The 19149-nt window shown below is 37.9% G+C and overlaps 1 protein-coding gene across 1 annotated transcript in view; it reads right to left on the bottom strand.

The window, feature by feature from the left end:
• ATRX (alpha thalassemia/mental retardation syndrome X-linked) overlaps positions 1–19149 on the bottom strand; it is a 66723-nt gene that overhangs the window by 23556 nt on the left and 24018 nt on the right. Inside the window, 11 exon segments of the mRNA XM_009890713.1 lie at positions 1227–1402; positions 2347–2484; positions 7661–7838; positions 8041–8187; positions 12878–12987; positions 14168–14309; positions 14707–14886; positions 15521–15629; positions 16172–16265; positions 17987–18166; positions 18655–18785. Coding sequence (XP_009889015.1) covers positions 1227–1402; positions 2347–2484; positions 7661–7838; positions 8041–8187; positions 12878–12987; positions 14168–14309; positions 14707–14886; positions 15521–15629; positions 16172–16265; positions 17987–18166; positions 18655–18785 — 1585 coding nt within the window.

Here is a 19149-nt window from a genome sequence, read left to right on the forward strand (position 1 = left end):
CACCAACAACCGCACAACCTGGAAGAGGCACTCAGTGCCTACACAGTGTCACACCTTCCATCAGGCTGCCGGTGCCCGGGTTTTACAGAGCAGAAGAGCAGTAACATCCTTCTGACAGCACACTAGGTGCAATACCACAGCAGGTTAACTAAAGAACAAGGAATCCAGCCCTCGCTATGGAAATCTAAGCAGTTTTGTTTTGTTTTTTTCATCTAAGGTCTTTACCGTAACAAGTTCTTCACCCTTTTGGATGTGATTAACCTTCCTTTTCTCCTCTTCCTCATTGTTCTGATTCTCACAAATCAGAAAAAAGAGGAATTCAGAACCAAGTGACAACTATGGACCACCAACTTTCAGTGGAGTTTTTAAGGCAGTTTTGAAAATGTGTATTCTTTACATGTGCATACGGAATTAAAAGCAAATATTTCAAAGCAACTGATGTCCTACTCTACCATGTAATTTCCTAGTCTCCTAGCAGGAAAACAGCTGTATTCCCTAATATATGTGTATGTCCTGCTTAGGACACACTGGCACTCAGATAAAAGCTACGATATTTTTGTAAGTTTTTCTAGTCACAATGAATAATGCAGAGATGCGCTGGCTTTGGCTGGAGTAGAGTTAGTTTTCTCCACAGTAGCTGGTTCGGGGCTATGTTCTGGATTTGTGCTGGAAACAGTCTTGATAACACAGGGGTGTTTTCCTTATCACTGAGCAATGCTCACACAGAGTCAGGGCCTCTTCTGCTCCTCACACCGCCCCACCAGCGAGTAGGCTGAGGGGACATGGAGTTGGGAGGGGACACAGCCGGGACAGCTGACCTGGTGGTGAGCAATTGTTTTCATTTCATCACTTGTCTTTCTTGGGTTTTATTTCTCTTTGTTATTTTCCTTATCATCATCATCATCATTATTATATTCCAATTATTAAACTGTTCTTATATCAATCCACGAGTTTTCTCACGTTTACCTTTCCAATTCTCTTCCCTCCATCCTGCTGGGGCAGAAGAGGGAATGAGTGGCTGTGTGGTGCTTAGTTGCCAGCTGGGGTTAAACCACACCAAGAGATTAGTGAAAATATTTAAGTCAGAAAGTAATAGCTGGATTCAATGGACCTGTCAAATAGCAAATTTACAGGCCTTTGACTGCTTTTATCGCAACAAGGTGAAATAATTCCTTCCCCTCCCTGCAGCTAATACAAATAATTTGTTGGAGTAAAACTGTTCTTACCTGAACGCATCCAGCTAACATCTCATAGAGAATATGTGCACGCTTCTTCATTACTCTGACATCTACCAGAGTAGAGTCTGCACACTGACCGTTCTGAATAGGATTTATAAATCGATTTCGGAATTCCTTAATTGAACCAAGCAAATTCTCCTTAATAAAGTTAACCATGCAGTGATCTAGGACAAAAAGATCAGACTTGAGTTATTCAAAATGGAAAGTACAGTACTGGGATTAATTCTAACAGAAAATAAATGTGTCATATCTAAAACTATGAACTTTCTGTTGAGCAAAAAAATCCAAAACCACCCCACATTTTTTGAGAAAAAGAATCTTAAATTGACCCATACTCTAGGCACAGACGTAACGTCTAAATTTAATGTCAGATTTAAAACTACCTCATTGTGTTTTTTACCCAAAGTCTGAAAGCTGCTGTACACCAAAGCAATCACATAACAAAATCATATTTGCAGAGGTTTTTAAATAGATTCAAAAGCATACATATCAACAGAAAAAAACATTACAGCATATTAACAAACAGGAGCAAATATTACAAGCTAGTTTAGAATGAAATTCCCAAGACATCGACATAAATCACTGTTCAGTAAGTTCACTAAGAACACTGCTCTACAATGGTTTAAAGCAATTTAAATTGATGCTGCTGCAAGACCAGGTTCACCCGTTTGCCCTCTGAACATTCTCTCCCTTCCCCTTTTGACATGCTGAGACTCATCTGATTCTTTGGTTAGCCTGGTCAAGGAACTAAACTGTCAGAACGCTATTCGCTTCTGCACTGTTCATTTTCTGATACTCCTCATGCAGGCTCCCTGAGGAATCAGAGGTACGCAAGGCCACGCCAAGGGGAAGGGATGGAGGAGAGGCCAGATTCCCCACAGCTTCATTTTAATCTGGCTTAAACCATCGCGGAGCCACATCTTGAGACAATGATTTAAAATGCAAAACGCAAAACCAGATTGTTAGGGTTATTTTAGATATAGAAACCTAGCAAACAGCCTCACCATATCACATTCTTCTCTTCTAATCAAACTAAATCTGTATATTGCTGAAAGGTAAAAAATATATTCAAGGAAATAAACAATTCTTAACCCAGAGAACTACTCACATTCTATAAGATTATTTTGCAGTGGTGTTCCTGTAAGGATTATTCTTCTCCTAGATCGAATAGAATTCATGGCCTTAGAAACCGCAGACGCTTCGTTTTTCAGTATGTGCCCTTCATCACAAACAACAAAGTCGGGGCCTAGAAAGAAAGAACATTAGATCTTTTCCATCTTTTATAACCACAAAGAAACTGGCAGCCTAAAGAATCCAAAATTTCTACTGATGTTATTAAGGTATTTTTAAATTTTGTGTTTGTGTGCGCGCGCACGTGTTCTGTGGTGGTGTTTTTTTAGCACCATTAAGGTTCTCACTCAGATTTGCACAAGCATTCCCAGTAGCCATTCTGGTAAACTACAGGCTGTTGCTTGTAAAGTCTTCATGGGAAGCATTAAATACAGCTTTGCAATATATATTCCTATAAAAATTATCTATCCATGTAGGTCGTGTGTCCATGTCTACGTACCCATTCACCCTGTCAAAACTTCATAAACCTGTTCCCTAAATCCAGCTTAGTCTGCCATCTACTGGTGCGCGGTCAATTCCAAAGAAAACCAAAAATCAGATAACCAGTAATTTCTCATTAAGGCAACAGGTCAGTGTCAACAGAGGTAAACAGTGCAATCACAAGTCTTATCTAAGATAAGACACAATCAAATCTGATTTGAATTACAGACAAGCAAATTGCCACCTTGTAGCTGAAAGTCATTACATAAATATCCTCAGCTTTCTTCCAGATGATAAAACCGAGGACTCTAGACTGCTATTTTAGGTGAGTTGCTCAAGGAATATCAAAACCACACCACAATACATTTCCACAGTATGCAAAGCAACTCTAATAGAATTACTAAGTGTTACAATTTGGGGTTTAAAATAAATAATATCAAACTTGGCAGAACAAACTTACACACCCAAATGGTTTTCAGATTTGGAGCAATCTCTGAAAGCGCCTTCCTTGAAATAAGTAGAAGATACTCTAGGATCCAACTAGTAACTTAGAATGAATGTTTTACCAGATCCAAACCTGACCTCAGTTCCAGAACTATCAACCAGGTCGTCAGCCAAAGTCAAGTTTATGCTCCTTTGAAAAATGCTACACAAAGCCATCAGCTGGGTTCATCTATTCACCTCTACAAAGCCGGTATTTGAGATGGCAAAGGAGTACTTATCAGCAGGGACAATCTCATCTTTTATAACTTACTGCGAACAGTTTTTCTCAGACTAAATTTAAGCTGCCTTGTCAAGAAGAAAATTAAGACAGTGATCAACAACAGAGAATCAACTACACATCTGACCACCTGCGTGATTTAATGTCAGTGTCATTTTAATCATGCCATTCGTATCTTGAAGTGTCAAAAAGTGACCTGAATCTCACATGCTAACAGAAAAGGAATCAAGAAAATATTTTTTCCAAGCAGAAAAAAAGTCAATTTAACCAAGTCTACAAGACAGTTATGAAAATCCTCGTATGAATTCCAAACACACTTAGACTTGTCCAAGCCTACTTATTTCTGAATTTTCACACCTGCCACAGAAACATTTCTCCATATTATCTGACGACTTTTGTACCTTCCCCAGTTTTGACAGCATGCAAAACACTGAGTGGCTACACACAAAGCCTTCCTTTAATTTTAGGCAAACATCTCCTAATGGTGACAGATCCTTTCTCTAGTCCTCTCGCTAGTATTTCCTGAAGAGCAAGGATCTTGAAAGCAAGCTGTCCGTGCACTACATTAGAGAAGGAGGATAATGAAGTCTTAATGACAGATAGCAATCAAAATTGTGCAAATACTCCAGAAATCAGTTTCAATACAGACTGTGACTCGTTAACATGAAGTGGTTAGTTAAAAAAAAAAACAAAAACAAAACCCACCTCAAAAGCTGTTGTTTAGAATAAGTGAATGATAGGAAAAAAAGGAAAAAAACTATCTTAGTAAAATCATTCGTGGTTTGTTTGGCAGGCACAGAGCATTCGTATCTTGAACTAACATCTTGGCTACAGTTCAGTGGCAGGGATTTTCATAAACTTGTGGGGTTTTTCCTTGTTCTTAAAAAACACGAATGTAATTCATTACGGGCAGAACATTTCTCAAAATATTACAAAGGAATGTAAAACTTAAAGGGACCTCAAGGGATCATTTAATCCATTTTCTTCATCTGAGATAACAGTTATGAGAAAGGCACATATCCTCCCTGATCAAAGTAGGAAACTCCATGACCTCTCTCCTTTTCTAAAACACTGTGCAATAATACCGAATTTAAATGATCTCTGCTACAAATCAGAATAAATTCTGCCCTTTCCTTTCTCCCAACTGATGTAAAAAACAACTGATAAGAGTCCTTTCAGTAATCAGTTCTTACACGGTGGAAATTTGTCAGTTTAATTGTCTTTTTTCTAGGCTAAAAAGCCTTACTCCTTCAATCTTTCCTCAAAGATCATCGTCTTCATCTTCTTATCCTTCTTGCTGTACTTGCACGTTAATATATTGAGATACATAAAACATACTCAGCGATAGATATATAGATATTCACACAGTTGTTCTCCGAAGTCGACAAGAACTTAGGTCTGCTTCATACAACCGCCAATTAAAGAGCAGTTTCCAAGTTAAACAGTAATGGAATTTTTATTAGTAACAATAAGTAAAAAAATACAAAGTTACTGAAATGCTGCAAGCAAAGCACAACAGCTATCCATAACCCAAACAGCATTTCATCAATTGCACAAAGCATTATGGGAAACCATTTGTTGCTCTGCATCCGTATATAATCCTGCTATTATTTTACATAGCAGAGCTAGTTAATTAGTGAAATCACTTCCCACACTACTTCTCCACCCATAAACTTTGGCTAAACCTTCCCCCCCCGGTTCCCTCTTCTGTAGTATACAGTGCAATACACGCTTCTACTACAGAATACATCTACCCCAGCAGTATTCATTGTAACCAGACACATATCATTAAATTATCGCTCAAATACCAAATTTGCAACTTTTTAAATTAAAAATGCTCCCAGAGGCAAAGGTTTTCCTATTTACAGTCACAGCAGTAAGCCAGCACATAGCTTCATAACTGATTTAGTGGCAGCATGCTATATTGCCGATGCTGTGATTCACAAAGACAGCAAGAAACAAATCATGGTCGTTGCAAGATACTTCTCATCAATTCAGCCGATCCAAATGTCTCCAAGAACTAATGGATAACAACAGATGAAGACTTCTGCCTTTTTGTTAAAATAGAGATGAAGCAACATAAAAATAATTATGGAGTTATTTCAAGGCTAGTTTTCCTAACGGTCTGATTCCATCCTACCAACCAACTAGACCAAGAAGAGAATAAAACAGGGAGTTCCACGTTCATATGAAGCTACTCAAAACCTACGAGGCTCAATCTGCTGCAGTTTCTGAACTCGATTAAATCTACCACAGTCAATGACCTAATCACAAACACCGCTCTATTATGTTGTCCTAAGCTGTCTAAAGAGGTGTGGAAGTAGAATGCAACCACACCTATAAGCAGAATGTGAAAAACAAGAGATGGGACAGGGAACATGACACAAGTGATGTGTCTCCTCCATAAAATTGCACGCCCAACATGCCACCTCACTCCAAAGTCCATTATTTTTGAAGTTACACAAATACAAACCCAGGAAGGAAGGGATAATATTACTATAAAGACACAAGGTAACAACCCTTATGTTTAGCCTCCCTTACACTTTCCACAAGGAAAAAAAAACAACATAAAAATAAATCCCTGTAAGTGTGTATAAAATTTTATTTCATTATTGCACCAGAACATGACCAACTGAATACAAAGCTACTGTTCTGTGAGGCTGCTGTCCCGTCACCACTACCTTCAAGACAGCAGTTCACACCTTTCCTTCTCTAGCTGTGACTTCCCTGGCAACATTCTCAACACATGCAGTATCCTGAACAAACCACATACAGAATAAGAGCAGCAGCGCGGGGTTCCCCACCCCTCCCTTTTTTTTAACTTGTTTTTAGTAACTGCAGCATTAATAGAAGTAGTCAGAAAACCCACTGGCAAGAAGTGTGTTTTCTTCATTGTTTAAATAACACTTGTGGGTTTAACATGATCACAAAAATAGTTCGTAAGCTACTGTACTGGAGTTTCCCTGACTCCACAGCAATTATGTGATTTAGTGAGTCAAACTGGCAGAAAATTAATTAATGTTTTAGCTGCTCCAACAAGCCTTCTGCAGAGCTGGAGATGCCAATTCCAACTGGCCAATGCCAGTATTCACAAAGTTATTTATTCCCATTAGAAGAATCCCTTTGTCTGTCAGAAGAAAATTCACAGCCCTACTATTATTTGAAACTGCACAAAACCAAGCTCACCAAGTACAATTATCAACCAGACCAATCAATCAGAAAGGGGGAAAAAAAACCCCAACAAACAAAAATCAACAACACTCTGTCAAGAAACCTAAAGTCCAGCCAAATAATTAAGCCCAAGAAAACCTACCTCCAGAATCAAAGAAACCATTTACCCTACCTACTCTTTCAGCATTCTCAATTCGAAAAGAAATATCAAAGTTACCTTTTAAAAACAATCTTCAAAACATACTGCAAAACCATGAGTTGTTTTCAGATATCAGCTGTCAGTTCAGAATTTGTTGGAAAATTTTGCTATTTTGGTGAAACTTGCTAATCCTAAAATTTTTGGTTCTTTTTGGTGACCACCTGATAGATTGGTTGTATCAACTTGGAATATCTTCAAGTGCTTACATAAATTTGCTGAGTTCAGCTGAGCTTAAACCAGACATCCGTTTCTGAGACTGAAAAAATGAATTATTTAAGGGCTTTATCTGCAATCAGTTTATTAGCACTTAATTAACACTTGTTTGTTCACACTTCTCAGGTACATTCTCTACTATTTTTCATGTGTATTTCCTCCCTTCACAGTAGATTTCTATCAAGGATAACTCAGCTTGTGGTTATAACAAATTAGCAGATTAAAATAACTTTAAGTTCCCAACAGTCACTTCAAATCACCTTGCAAAGAAAGCAATGCTAGCAGAGAAGATACCTATTAGGAAAAGTTTCAGGTATATATTCCTGCAGTCACTTCTGTATTCGATCTAATAGAAAAGACTGTTACAGAAGTCTATTTACAAAAGCAGATGGGATAGTTTCTGAACAACCTAACAGAAAAAGCCAAAGAAAATGTGATAAATCTTACTAAAATTATTGTTTAAAATTATTTGCCCAACAGATTCCATTTGCAAGATTACTTAGCTCATAATACATAAACCACTAAGTACAACATATATTATGTGTACTTGTATTAATTTTCACTTACCTGGATCAACTAAAGCTTTATTAAATATTTCTTTAAGTTTTCTACTCTTCACATTCCTGCCTTGTGCAAGATTACGGTACATCTCATAGCCTATTATCATCACACCTCCTTCATCTTGCCAACGCTGGAGCATATAGCTTCTCTCTTGAGGGCGTTTCACAGTTGCTAGTTCACAGACCTTTCAAAGGGGGAAAAATATGCCTGAATTTAAAATACCGAAATACCGGTGTAACTTTTAAATACCCAAGGTGTATTAATGCGAGTAGATTTTTCACATATTTAAACTGCATGCCTTAGCCTATACTTTGAGTGGTGGAGCTTCCCAATTATGTAAACTGTTCAGTTATTTCATTGTTAAGAAGTCTTTTTAAGCCTTATACCTCTAGTTTTTCGTCATCTTCTAAGCCTTCTTGCCATTTTTCAAACTCATTCAACCAGTTCAAGGCAGTGTTCAACGGACACACTACCAGAGCCGTCCGAAAATCCAGCTTGTCACACAGCAAGACTGTGTGAAGAAAACTTACTACCTGAAAGAGGAAAAAACAGACAAAAAATGCCAAATAAACCACTGAATATTAAACACTATGAAAGAAAGATACAAGTATATATTCACATACAGAACTTACCAACAAAAGTCTTGTTCAAAAACATTCTCTTTCTGTTTCTTAAACAACTTGCTGCTTAAAATTTAACACACTTGTATTTTGAAGTCATTACTCTGTGTTACATGGCTGCATACATCCTTCACATACTGAGATACACATGCAGTTTTGAATTGCACCAGATAGCTGAACGATTTCATACATAAGGAACCCTCCCTTGACATTTCACCACTCCTTTTCATAATCTAAAAATTTCTATTAGGTCATTTTTAAGTTTTCTCCCAATACTTGCCCCAAACACTAAATAAGTTCACCTCTATGGACTTCATACATGTATCAAGTTTCTTGAAAGTGAACTTCAGTCTTAAATCAATGTTTTCCACATTTTTTCATCGTACTGGCAAATTCTCTGAAAAGAGCTCTGAAGCAGATTATTGAAATGCTTTCCAAGTATTCCCCCTGTAGCCAGACTGGCTATATTTTGCAGATGGTAACACCTCCTTGAGGCCTGGGAAAAAACCTTAAATCTTTTGATGTCACTCAGTGTTTCTGCTGGGCCGCCTGTTTTTGAGCGGTAGCAAAGAAATATAGGACTAGAGGTAACCTGTAAAAAGCTGGGAGCTGAAGAGTCAGTGATCCCACGGTAGCTCCAGCTCTCACACTAGACTCTTAGTTTGCTGAAGACTGTACTCTAATCCACATAACCGTACAACATCCAGAAAGCCCTTTTCAGATCAAATCTTGGTATCTGGCAACTCTGATTTAATACGTTGTTCAAAGTAATTTCAAACTGCATGACTATGCTGGGAGCACTGGGCAACAAACTGTTTTTAGATGCTGCAATATGAAATGAATTACTAGTGGGTTTATGATCAGGACAAAAGCATCTCACGTTCAGATGCAAAAAGTACCCACGAAAACTAATCACCAAAGTCCTATGTTCTGGACAGCCAGCAAGTCCTTAATTGCCTTATTTCCCTGATCCTTTACCCACATTCTTCTCTGCAGTCTGCAAAGGCTGCTAAAATTTATTGCTAATTTAGTCCTTTTAAGAGCGAAATCACAAACAGCATTACAGAGCACAGTAGAAGGACTGGCAAATGACCACGTAAGGCAAAACCCAACTACCTAAGCTACAAACACTGGCCATAAAAATACTTGATACGTATTTGTAACAATGGCTTTCTTTGATTATCAAGAAGTTAGAGCCAAAACGTGTGTCATGAACACATGTGGATCACATACTAAAATACCTTCTGCTGCTACATACTACTAAAGTATGTAGTACATTAAGTAGAAGCACACAAAGTCACCTAGACTGCACTGCTACATTAAAGCACAACAGTTCTGCAAAACATTGCAAATCTCCAGTAAAAGATGTAATTAACTCCTGAAGAACCGTAACACCTAAGCTAAAATTACACATGTAAAAAATATACTCTTCAAAGGTGATTTTCAAAGTATGTAAGTCCTCTTCTACAAGATTGTAGATTGTCAAAATACTGTGTGTCACCCCAACTTCCATAAACAAAAGCAAAGCTATACACACTGCAGCTGGAGTTCTTAAAAACATACTGTCCAGATGCTGTGCACCCCAACCAACCAAGACTGCAGCTTGCTTTACCTCCACAGTACACACAGTGAATGACCACAGTCCCTCTGATCATCTACAGCTCTGTGTTACTCACAGAAAACCCCCCACAACCCCACAAAAACCTCCAAACAAAAAAAAAACCAGACACAAAATGCAAGCGTCCCTTGATCTCTTGAGCCTGTTCTTTGCAGGGAATCTAAAGAACCTGAAGACATTACGCCAGCCTAAGCGCTCCATGAACATACCCTGCAATTCACAGGTGAAGAAAGAAGATTCTCAGGATCAGAAGGTCCTAAATAAAACTTGTCTGAATCAGGTCAGAGGAGAGCAGTATTAGGTATTTCTCATGTAACTTCACTTTCTGAAGAATCCTGGGTAGCAATGGTTTAGAGGGAAGACAGAAGAATAAGGAAACCATCTGACCCAGTAAGGCATAGCTAACGCTAGCAAAGAAGAACAGATACCTCCTGCTAGATTCTCTCTGAAGATCTTCTCTTGGAGCACTTTTCAAATCTCTGAAAATAGTAATGAAAGACTTCAAAGCCAAGCCAAGTCTGCTCTCTATCTGTATAGATACATCTGCCCTATCTGTACAGGTGTGCTGACTGTGCCGAACACCAACTCACAAGGCAGATGTGACCACTACAAAATTACACGCTACGGAGGTACCTCATTCCAAACATACACGTGTCAAAGACCAACCGCTTGTCAACGGGATCTTCCAGCATCTTCTTTGCTAAGTGACTAGCAAGGTCGTAAAGCTGGCTCTTGTCACTGGCACACTATGAGTCTAGCTATGGCACAAAAATGTTGAGACATCTTTCATAGAGCTTGGAATTCCAGGACGTTGAGATACTGACCTCTCTACGCATGAACAGATCTTGAGCCTTCAGGCCAGGTGATAGGGCTTCCCAATCCAATGGGGAAGCTTCTACCACAACTGACCAAGATGGAAGAGGATGGTGAAATGGCATTTCCTCACAGACGCTTTGAGGATCCCATCCTCACTGTAGGAAGAAAATAACCTCTTTGAGAACCATCATCACCACGCTAAAGAGACTGCACTCCAGGGAATGAGAAAAGTGCATCCATATTTGGAGCTTGTGAAGAAAGAATTTAGAATGAAGTGTTGCGTGAGTGCTGGCTGCTAATGGTATCTAAGCTTGACGGTCACAAACTCACCAGTGTACTAAGCAGATCTCCTGTCAAGTGACCTTACAGCTATGAACAGCTCCTGGCACAGGAAGATCCTGACTGATCCCGAGTTGAAATCAGTTCTAATCAATTCCAATGTCTGCAGAAACTGCAAGTTAAGATTAATAATGATCCAGCTCGAGCCAGAGAGAAAAAAAATTCACAGCAATTCATTTCACTAGCCAGGTCTCCCGATAAAGATATGGGAATCTCTCCCTCCTCCAGAAAAGAGGAAACATAGCATCAATGAAGGCCAACGACAGGGAGACCAAAGTGGCCCTGCTTTTCCAAGGGCCGTTTCAAGCACAGATAAGGTTGTTACAGTCCTTTCTTCGTCAGCGTTCTCAAAAATTTCCCTTTCTCTTTCCCAGAATCAGAGGGAAAGGTTCTTCTGTCAAATGACTTCTACTAAAGGAATTCTTGGGAAGAGACAGGGCAGCAGTGCAGCTAGACGGGCAACTCGCCCCAGTTCTTTGCTCATAGGATTTGTGGAGATGCTACATCTGGCTAAATGCAATCCCCAAAATTTATGAAGACTGATCAATATTTGGAAACAAGCAAACACAGAAGGAATTCAACACTCCCGACTACCCTGAAAAGGTCATAGCATGAATACTGAGATGCAGGGAATTCAAGAAAACTGTTTTTGATCTTTTACCTCTTGCAGGTCAAGGGTATAAGCTTCTCCCAAGGCCTGTAATGATTATAAGAGGGCCAACAAAAAGAGTTTGTTTCACTGTTTTACAGCCACTGCTTGGGTGACCAGTCTTGGAAGAAACATTTTAAGATAGGGATTGAGCTTCAGATTTTAAAGACTAATAGAAATGGTAAGTTGTTCACTGTGCAACTTCTAACATGGCAGAACAGCCACTTGTATCAGACTAAAGAAATAGGGAAATGGTTTTTTTAAGAAGTGCTACAATATTCTGTTTTAAAGATCTTTACAAAGCAGTCTTCAGCAGTGTAAAGGAGAAGGAACATGCACTGAAGTGACAATGAAGGCTTGAACCTGAAGATCTCAGGAAGCAAAGAATCGTAAAGGCAAAGAAAAGAAATAAAGAAGTGAAAAAGAGGTTGAAAATATGCCCTACAGTTAACTGCCAAGGCAACGAAAGTTTCTGGTCTTAACTGTTTGTGATGCACAATGACCCAAAAATATGAATGTACATATGGACAGTTACTGAAATAGGAAACAAATGTCCCCCGTCCCTCAGCCCAGAAGAGTCTGAATCGTAGCAAAACATTGTTTATATTAAAACACAAAGCATCTGACTTTAGACACTAAAAGTCTGGCATAAAAACCAAAAGCAAACAAAAAGCCCTGATAAACCTCTACTTTATCAGTGCGACAAATAAACAAAAAAACCACTGAGGAAAATAAATAATTTAAGGAGCAACACATGAATGAGGAAGACAGTAAAAACCGCAATCTGCTTAAGATTATTAAACTGTCTTAGAAACACAGGTTCCAAAAGCCTGTCTCCTACTAGCTGTATTTTCCTGTTCTGAATTGCAAGGGAGCTACACATCACTGAGAACTAAATATGACCTTTTCACATAAATATCAAGGATTACCTAATTTAAATTTAGATATTTTAAAAGCAGAGAAAGCACAAGCGTGTATCAGAACTTTCGCAGCTGAATACTATGAAACACAACTTCTTTCTCAAGACCTCTTTACCAACCTTTTCCTCCAGCAACCCCCAGCAAGCCACTGCCTAAGAAACAGTTTTACTATGTTCTGAAAGTCATTAAAATTGGCTTTTGCTGGATCAGCTTTTGAGAGCAAGCTACAGACCAGAAAACAAGATGACTTTTGTTTCTTACCTGTAACGTTTTCCCCAGACCCATACAGTGAGCGAGAATGCATCCAGAACCAGGAGATGTCTTTGTTTTTTTTACAGATTCACAACAGCAATCCCACATGAACTGAACACCTGAAGAAAACGATTGAAAATTTTCTTATTAAACATTAATTTTATTAAAGTTCATCTGATAAGAGATATGTGTGATCACTGTAAGATCACCGTAACTCTTAGAAAAGCAGTGCTTAGGGTAATTATTGATTCATTTCTGTCCAGCGGGTTGTATGTGGGACGATCTTGTCTTGAACTTAATTACATTCACAGTTTTCACTGAAGATGTGGCAACTGGGTTAGAAAATATTACTGTGCAGAACACAGATGACTGCAATCTTGGGGACAGGGAAAGAAGACCAGACAGAACAAAAAGCAGCAAGGACTTCATGAAAAGAGTAAAATGATCTTGGTAAACTAGCAAAATTATCTGAAATCAACTAGAAGAAATTCTGCCACGACAGATCAGATGTAAAGTCCTACGTTTAAAGAGGAAAAAAAATCAAGCAAGAACTGTGACAGCTGAAAAAGGAAAGGAAATACACGCTACATAACAAAACACATTAACAACACAAGGGTGTGATGGGTGATTTTTTTTTGTTCTTTGCAATATATTTATTGGGGAGTTGTATTCTACTGTGCTTTACTCAGCACAGATGAGGCTTCAACTTGACTGTTGTGACTGGTTCAGGGCACCTTCCTTTAAGAGCTGAAGCAATTCCAGAAGTTTCTTACTAAAATGGAAAGGTTGTAAATTCTGAACTTTGAGGAAAATTTAAAATAACAGAATGAGCTGTGAAGAAAATTATGATTGGTTATTCTCCCTTTTCTCCTTCACTAGAGACAGAACACAGAAAGAAGTTGGCTTGATTTGCAATCACATCAGGTGTCAGAAAAAAAAAAAAACTGTTGAGAAAGACAGGAAAATACTAGGACATTTTAAAATCTTCACTGAAAACTGTAAAAAGTGAATACACTAATTCCTCAATCAAATGGATAAACTTATATTTGATTCTGCTTCAGCGTGGAGAATTAGATGATTCTGAGGGTCCTTCCAACTTTACATTTCTAAGGTGCTCTGACTGTAAAATAGAACCATGTATTGCTGATCTAAGTTACTTTTGTTGAGATGTCCCAAAAATAAAGCATTAAACCTGACACTCTGGCATTTGTCTGCCAAGGAGTTTTTCTTATGATTCGAATTCAGGTCGCATAAGGTGCTGTGCTGGTGGAGGGGAAAAAAAACATTCTCCTTCCTTACCATCTACTTGGTGCGGTTTCAGTCTGGTAACGATACTCCTGTGAACCTGCACTAATGGTTCTTTGGTTTCTTCATCTTCATCTAAAACCAGCTTAGTTGTAATGGGACATTTCAGAGGTGAAGCATCTTCTATCTCTATCACCTATAAGCAGAAACGGGGCACCACAGGAATGTTTCACACGTGAATAATACCAAGCATTTGACAGACGCTAGCTTTAGCAAAACTGGAAGTCATAACTTATTTAGTGAAAAGAAACCTTAAATTCTTTACTATGCATCACAAGTTACTTCAGAGGAGTGCTTTTCCCCATGGAAAGTAAAGCAGCAGGCAATTGAAACAGCTTTCTAAAGATCTCAGTAGTCTTAAATAAAACCTACCAATGTTAACCTGCAGGAAACTACAAATAGAACTTGAGGCTTACAAAGTTACATATAAGTACTTTTAAAATTACTTATCAAATTAAACTGAGGTAGAAATATGTCATGTTAAACATCAACAACTCAATTTCCTAGCATTTTGCAAAGAAAACAGAACATACCTCTCTCAATTTCTCTCTCTCCCGTTCTCTTTCTGCTATACGTTTTCTTCTTTCTTCTTCTTCTTTAAGTGCATTTTGTGTTTCTGTTCTAAGCTTATCATCTTTAATAATCTTCCTTATTTTCTTCCTGCCTTTTCCAGGAGATTTTGAATCATCATTGTCCTCATCCTCAGAATTACTCTATTACAAATTAAACAAATTACGTATTAGCAAGAAAATTACGGCACAGAGCATCAAGTCCTTCATTTTTAGACAAGCTCCCCCAAATTTTTATATACATAGGTGGAGTTTCGCTCATAAGGAAAAAGATACTTTTTTAAAAATCAAGTTAGCCAGCATGACAAAAGAAGTGCCCTGTTAACTATAATGTATTTTGAGATATTAAAGAAAAGCTCAGTTGTGCAAAAGCAGTACTGAAGGTACTATTAATAAAGAACTGGTTTTCTGTTCTAATGGTGCTAGATCAGGTCAGCTATCACCTACTCCACCACATGAAAAGAAATCATAATACTAGGAAAGCCTTAATCTATTATTTGTGTCATGTTCTACATTTAGTTTAAAAAATTCATTTACTGAAAAGATATCATGCATCTTTATCAAGATCTAGAGAGCAAATGGTTTTAGTTAAATGCAATGTTTTTTCTCCCTAATGGTGCCATTTTACAAACTTTAGCACTGAATTAACACTGAGAAAAATTATAATTTTTTACTGTACTTTGTACAGAGCTGTTTGAGATACCGAAGTCCCAAAGCAGTTGGCAGAAGAGACAGGAACTCCTTTTCCCATTTATTAATTCAAAACACAATATAGTACCTTGTTGTTGTTCTCACTTGAAGAATCCTCTTGAACCTTTATACGCCTTCGTTTCTTTTTCTGTTTGTAACTACGCTGGTTTTCTTCCGCCTCAGCTTTCTTGGCAGACCTATAAAGAAAAAAAAAAAGGCAGTATTACTGATTAACAATAATAATTCATTGCCTCACTGGAAAACAGTGATTAAAAAGGTGCATGAACTACATTGCTAATTAATAGAATATATACCCCTTTCGTGCAATCAGGGGTCTACTTCCAAATTCCTTCCTCCCCCTCAACCCGCTGGACACACATAGCAACCGTCTATTCCAGACAACCCTGAAGAATTGCAGAATTGTTAAGTATTAGTTTTCTACTGCAATCCACCATTCCTCAATTGACATTGACATATTTGGCATAAAAATACTCATTTTTTGTTAATCTTTTTTTGCACTGGCTCATCAAATTGCTGTGTACCACATACTGTGGTACAAACTCAAAATTCTCACATTTGCTGTGAAGTTAATTAGCAGATAGCAAATTATAGACAAGTCTCAGAAAAGGTTTTAAGGACTGATCCAAAGTCTTCAACTTTTACCATCTCACTGCCTAAATTGCACTATTAAAAACCAAAACCCAAACACAGGACAAGCACAGTTAAGTTTTATTTATACCTTGTTCTTGGACGTTGGTCATCTTCAGACTCACTGACTTCTTCACTAACTGCAGACTCATGAAACTCGGAGTCATTTGAATCATCGCTGCTCACTTTAAAAATAAATTATGATTTCATGTTTAATATTATTGCAAAGTTAGCAACATTACACATCTTCTAATTATACAAGAAACTGCTTTCGATCAACAAGCACTGTAAAAGTTCATTTCAGACAGTATGGGACCCGTTAAACATCCTAATAAGAAGCACAGGAATATAAGGGGTACAGAGTGGAAAAGCTCAACACATAACACTGAGTCCTGATAGATGGCACATTATGCCACCAAGACTTGAGGTCTTTATGCAGAATACATCTAGTATAGTTTACAAGCAAATGACAGAAAGTGTTATACCAGAAAGCGTCACATTTCAAAGACAGTGGGTGAGAAGGAGAGAACACAATGAGGAACAGTACAGAATTTCAGAAAACAAAAGATGATTTTTAGTTAAACAGAAACTTTTGTTTCAAATTTTTTACGTGAATCATACTTCACAACTCGTGCAAACAACCCTTATTTACTAACAACACATGCAATTACATTACTGCATTTATGGCTTGAGGTTTCTTCAGGTAATGCAACTTTAAAACTGACTCAAAAGACAATTAAAAGTACACCTAACCTAACAGCATTAGGTAATACTTCCATAACTACTTTTAGAAGTTACCACTGGCATTTACAGGTAGTTAAGACCAACATGCCATCTAGCACCCTTATAATTTCAGTTTGGCCTTGAACACAGTGGAAAGCTTAACTGTTTTACGAATAACGAGGCATAAAACAAGGATATGTATACAGGGAAATGTATGTATATGTATTCCCTATGTATATAGGGAAATGTAATATTAATAACATAGGGCTGAAAAACAGCGAGCTGAAATAAAGTACATTGTTCTACTTGAGACTACTGAACTCAAAAGACGTTGAAGAATGCTGAGAATTAGTCTGGCTGCATCTTACTTGCATTCTGCCACTGTAATTTACAATTAATTTTATTGAAAGAAATGTTGTTGGTACAGTTGTAATTCCATAAGGGAGGAAAAGTGCAAATACACATTCAGATAAAAATGAGCGTTTTTCACGAAGGAAAACGATAACAAATCGCATTGCATCTTTTAGCCTGGGGAACACCGTGACAGAGGGCTGGCATTAGCGCAACCCTTTGAAGAGGAAAGTACTGCGCACCCTTACTGCCACCGGTCGTGAAACACTATCAACCCACACGGACCAAGGTGGCAGTAAGCACTTACCAGTACTATCGCTCTCCTCCTCTGCACAAATGATTAAATGCAACTGGCTGACAGATCCTTTGTTCTTGCGTGCAACAATGAAAATGAAAAATCCAAGTCAAGCCTCATTTCACAGTGCCATCTGGTGTCCAACTAAAGCTTGCAACATTTAAATCCTAGGGTGGAGAAATTTCTGATGCACAAGGGCCAACTAACAGTCCAAGTCAAAGATGGAAATTGCATAAAGGACAAGATCGACTTGCACAAATTGGACATACTGGGCTTGCCTCTGTTATTTAAGATTAATATTCTAAGACTCAACAAGATTAATCCAACGCAGAGGTTACAGTAAGTAAAGAGAGTCACAACTGTATCCAACATCTTACAGTAAACTATTTATCAAACACAGGTAAGAGAATTCTGGATTTAATACACAAGGACATTTATACAGAGATTTTAAAATTACATAGTTTCAGATCTCCACTCCAACATGCTTTGGACTTAATTTTATAGAAGCAAGTGATAAAAAACGCTTAGATTACGAACCTTTCCTTCTATTTCTGCGCTTGCCTTCTTTTTTGTCTTTCCGTTTCACCTTTTTTTCTTCACCAGATTCTCCGTCACTCACTGTCAGCTTGTGCCTCAGCAGCCTGTGTCTGTACCTGGGCTTCTTTGATTCCTCTTCCTCTGACTCCGATTCAGAATTATCTTCCTTTTCATTCTCTTCTGTCAGAGATAAGAGGCAGTACAACATGCACACTGGTCATTTTTTAAGAATTAAAATCTGAATTAGCTTAGGCTAAATTCTGTGCTTTTCCAATATAGTGTTGGTTCCTTCAAATTTTAAATATTTTACACTGCCTGAACACTTGGAATGTCTGTTCCAGTGACTGTATATGTTAGTCAAATCTCTCCCGTGCATTTGCACATCTTACTGTTCTGTATAGATTATTCCTCACAAATCCCTAAGACTTCTGAACTGGCTACAAAAACCAGGCTATTAACAAAAAACCACACTTACAGAAGAGTAAAAGAGATGATAATCCTCATGATCATGTACACTGGCCTCTATTTGGCAACTACCTATCAACATCAATGACATTTTTTTGTTGAAAACTGAAGAAACTTTAGTAATTATGATTTTCCCAAGTGACCTTTGAAATTATGACAGGCGCTACAGCACCACTTTTTCCCAGATGCTTTTTGGTGCTCACCATCATCTGCCGTGTTTTCATTTTGCTTTGCAGTTTTCTTTTTCCCTTCATCCGATTCATCATCTGAAGATGCATCCTCATCAGAGGAAAGATTGGCTTTGATTTCTTCTAAAAGCATTTTCTTGGCAATTCTTTGAAGTAAAACAGAAAAAACTATTTATTCCACTGTTCAAGTAAATCTATGAACGATAAGTGTAATCCTATACCATTCAGAACTTCAAAAAAAGGGTTGAAAGCTGAACAAAAAAAAAGACATGACGAAAAGTCACTGTGGTAAGACAGGATATATCAGCAAAAATCCCTCATGTTAAATGTAACGTGTTAACTTGCTTTTAAGAAAGCTTATCTCTATAATGCTTCTTAAAAAAGAAGTTTCATGCTTTACAGCAAGACTGGAGATTGCTACAAAATGTACAAACTTAAACATTTCATTTTATTAATGGTCTATTTGGATGGACTCTCGTCAGTTCCGGGATAGGCGCCTATATCAACTAA

Source organism: Charadrius vociferus, unplaced genomic scaffold, assembly GCF_000708025.1.
Source record: "Charadrius vociferus isolate BGI_N301 unplaced genomic scaffold, ASM70802v2 scaffold368, whole genome shotgun sequence".
Lineage (NCBI taxonomy): Eukaryota > Metazoa > Chordata > Aves > Charadriiformes > Charadriidae > Charadrius > Charadrius vociferus.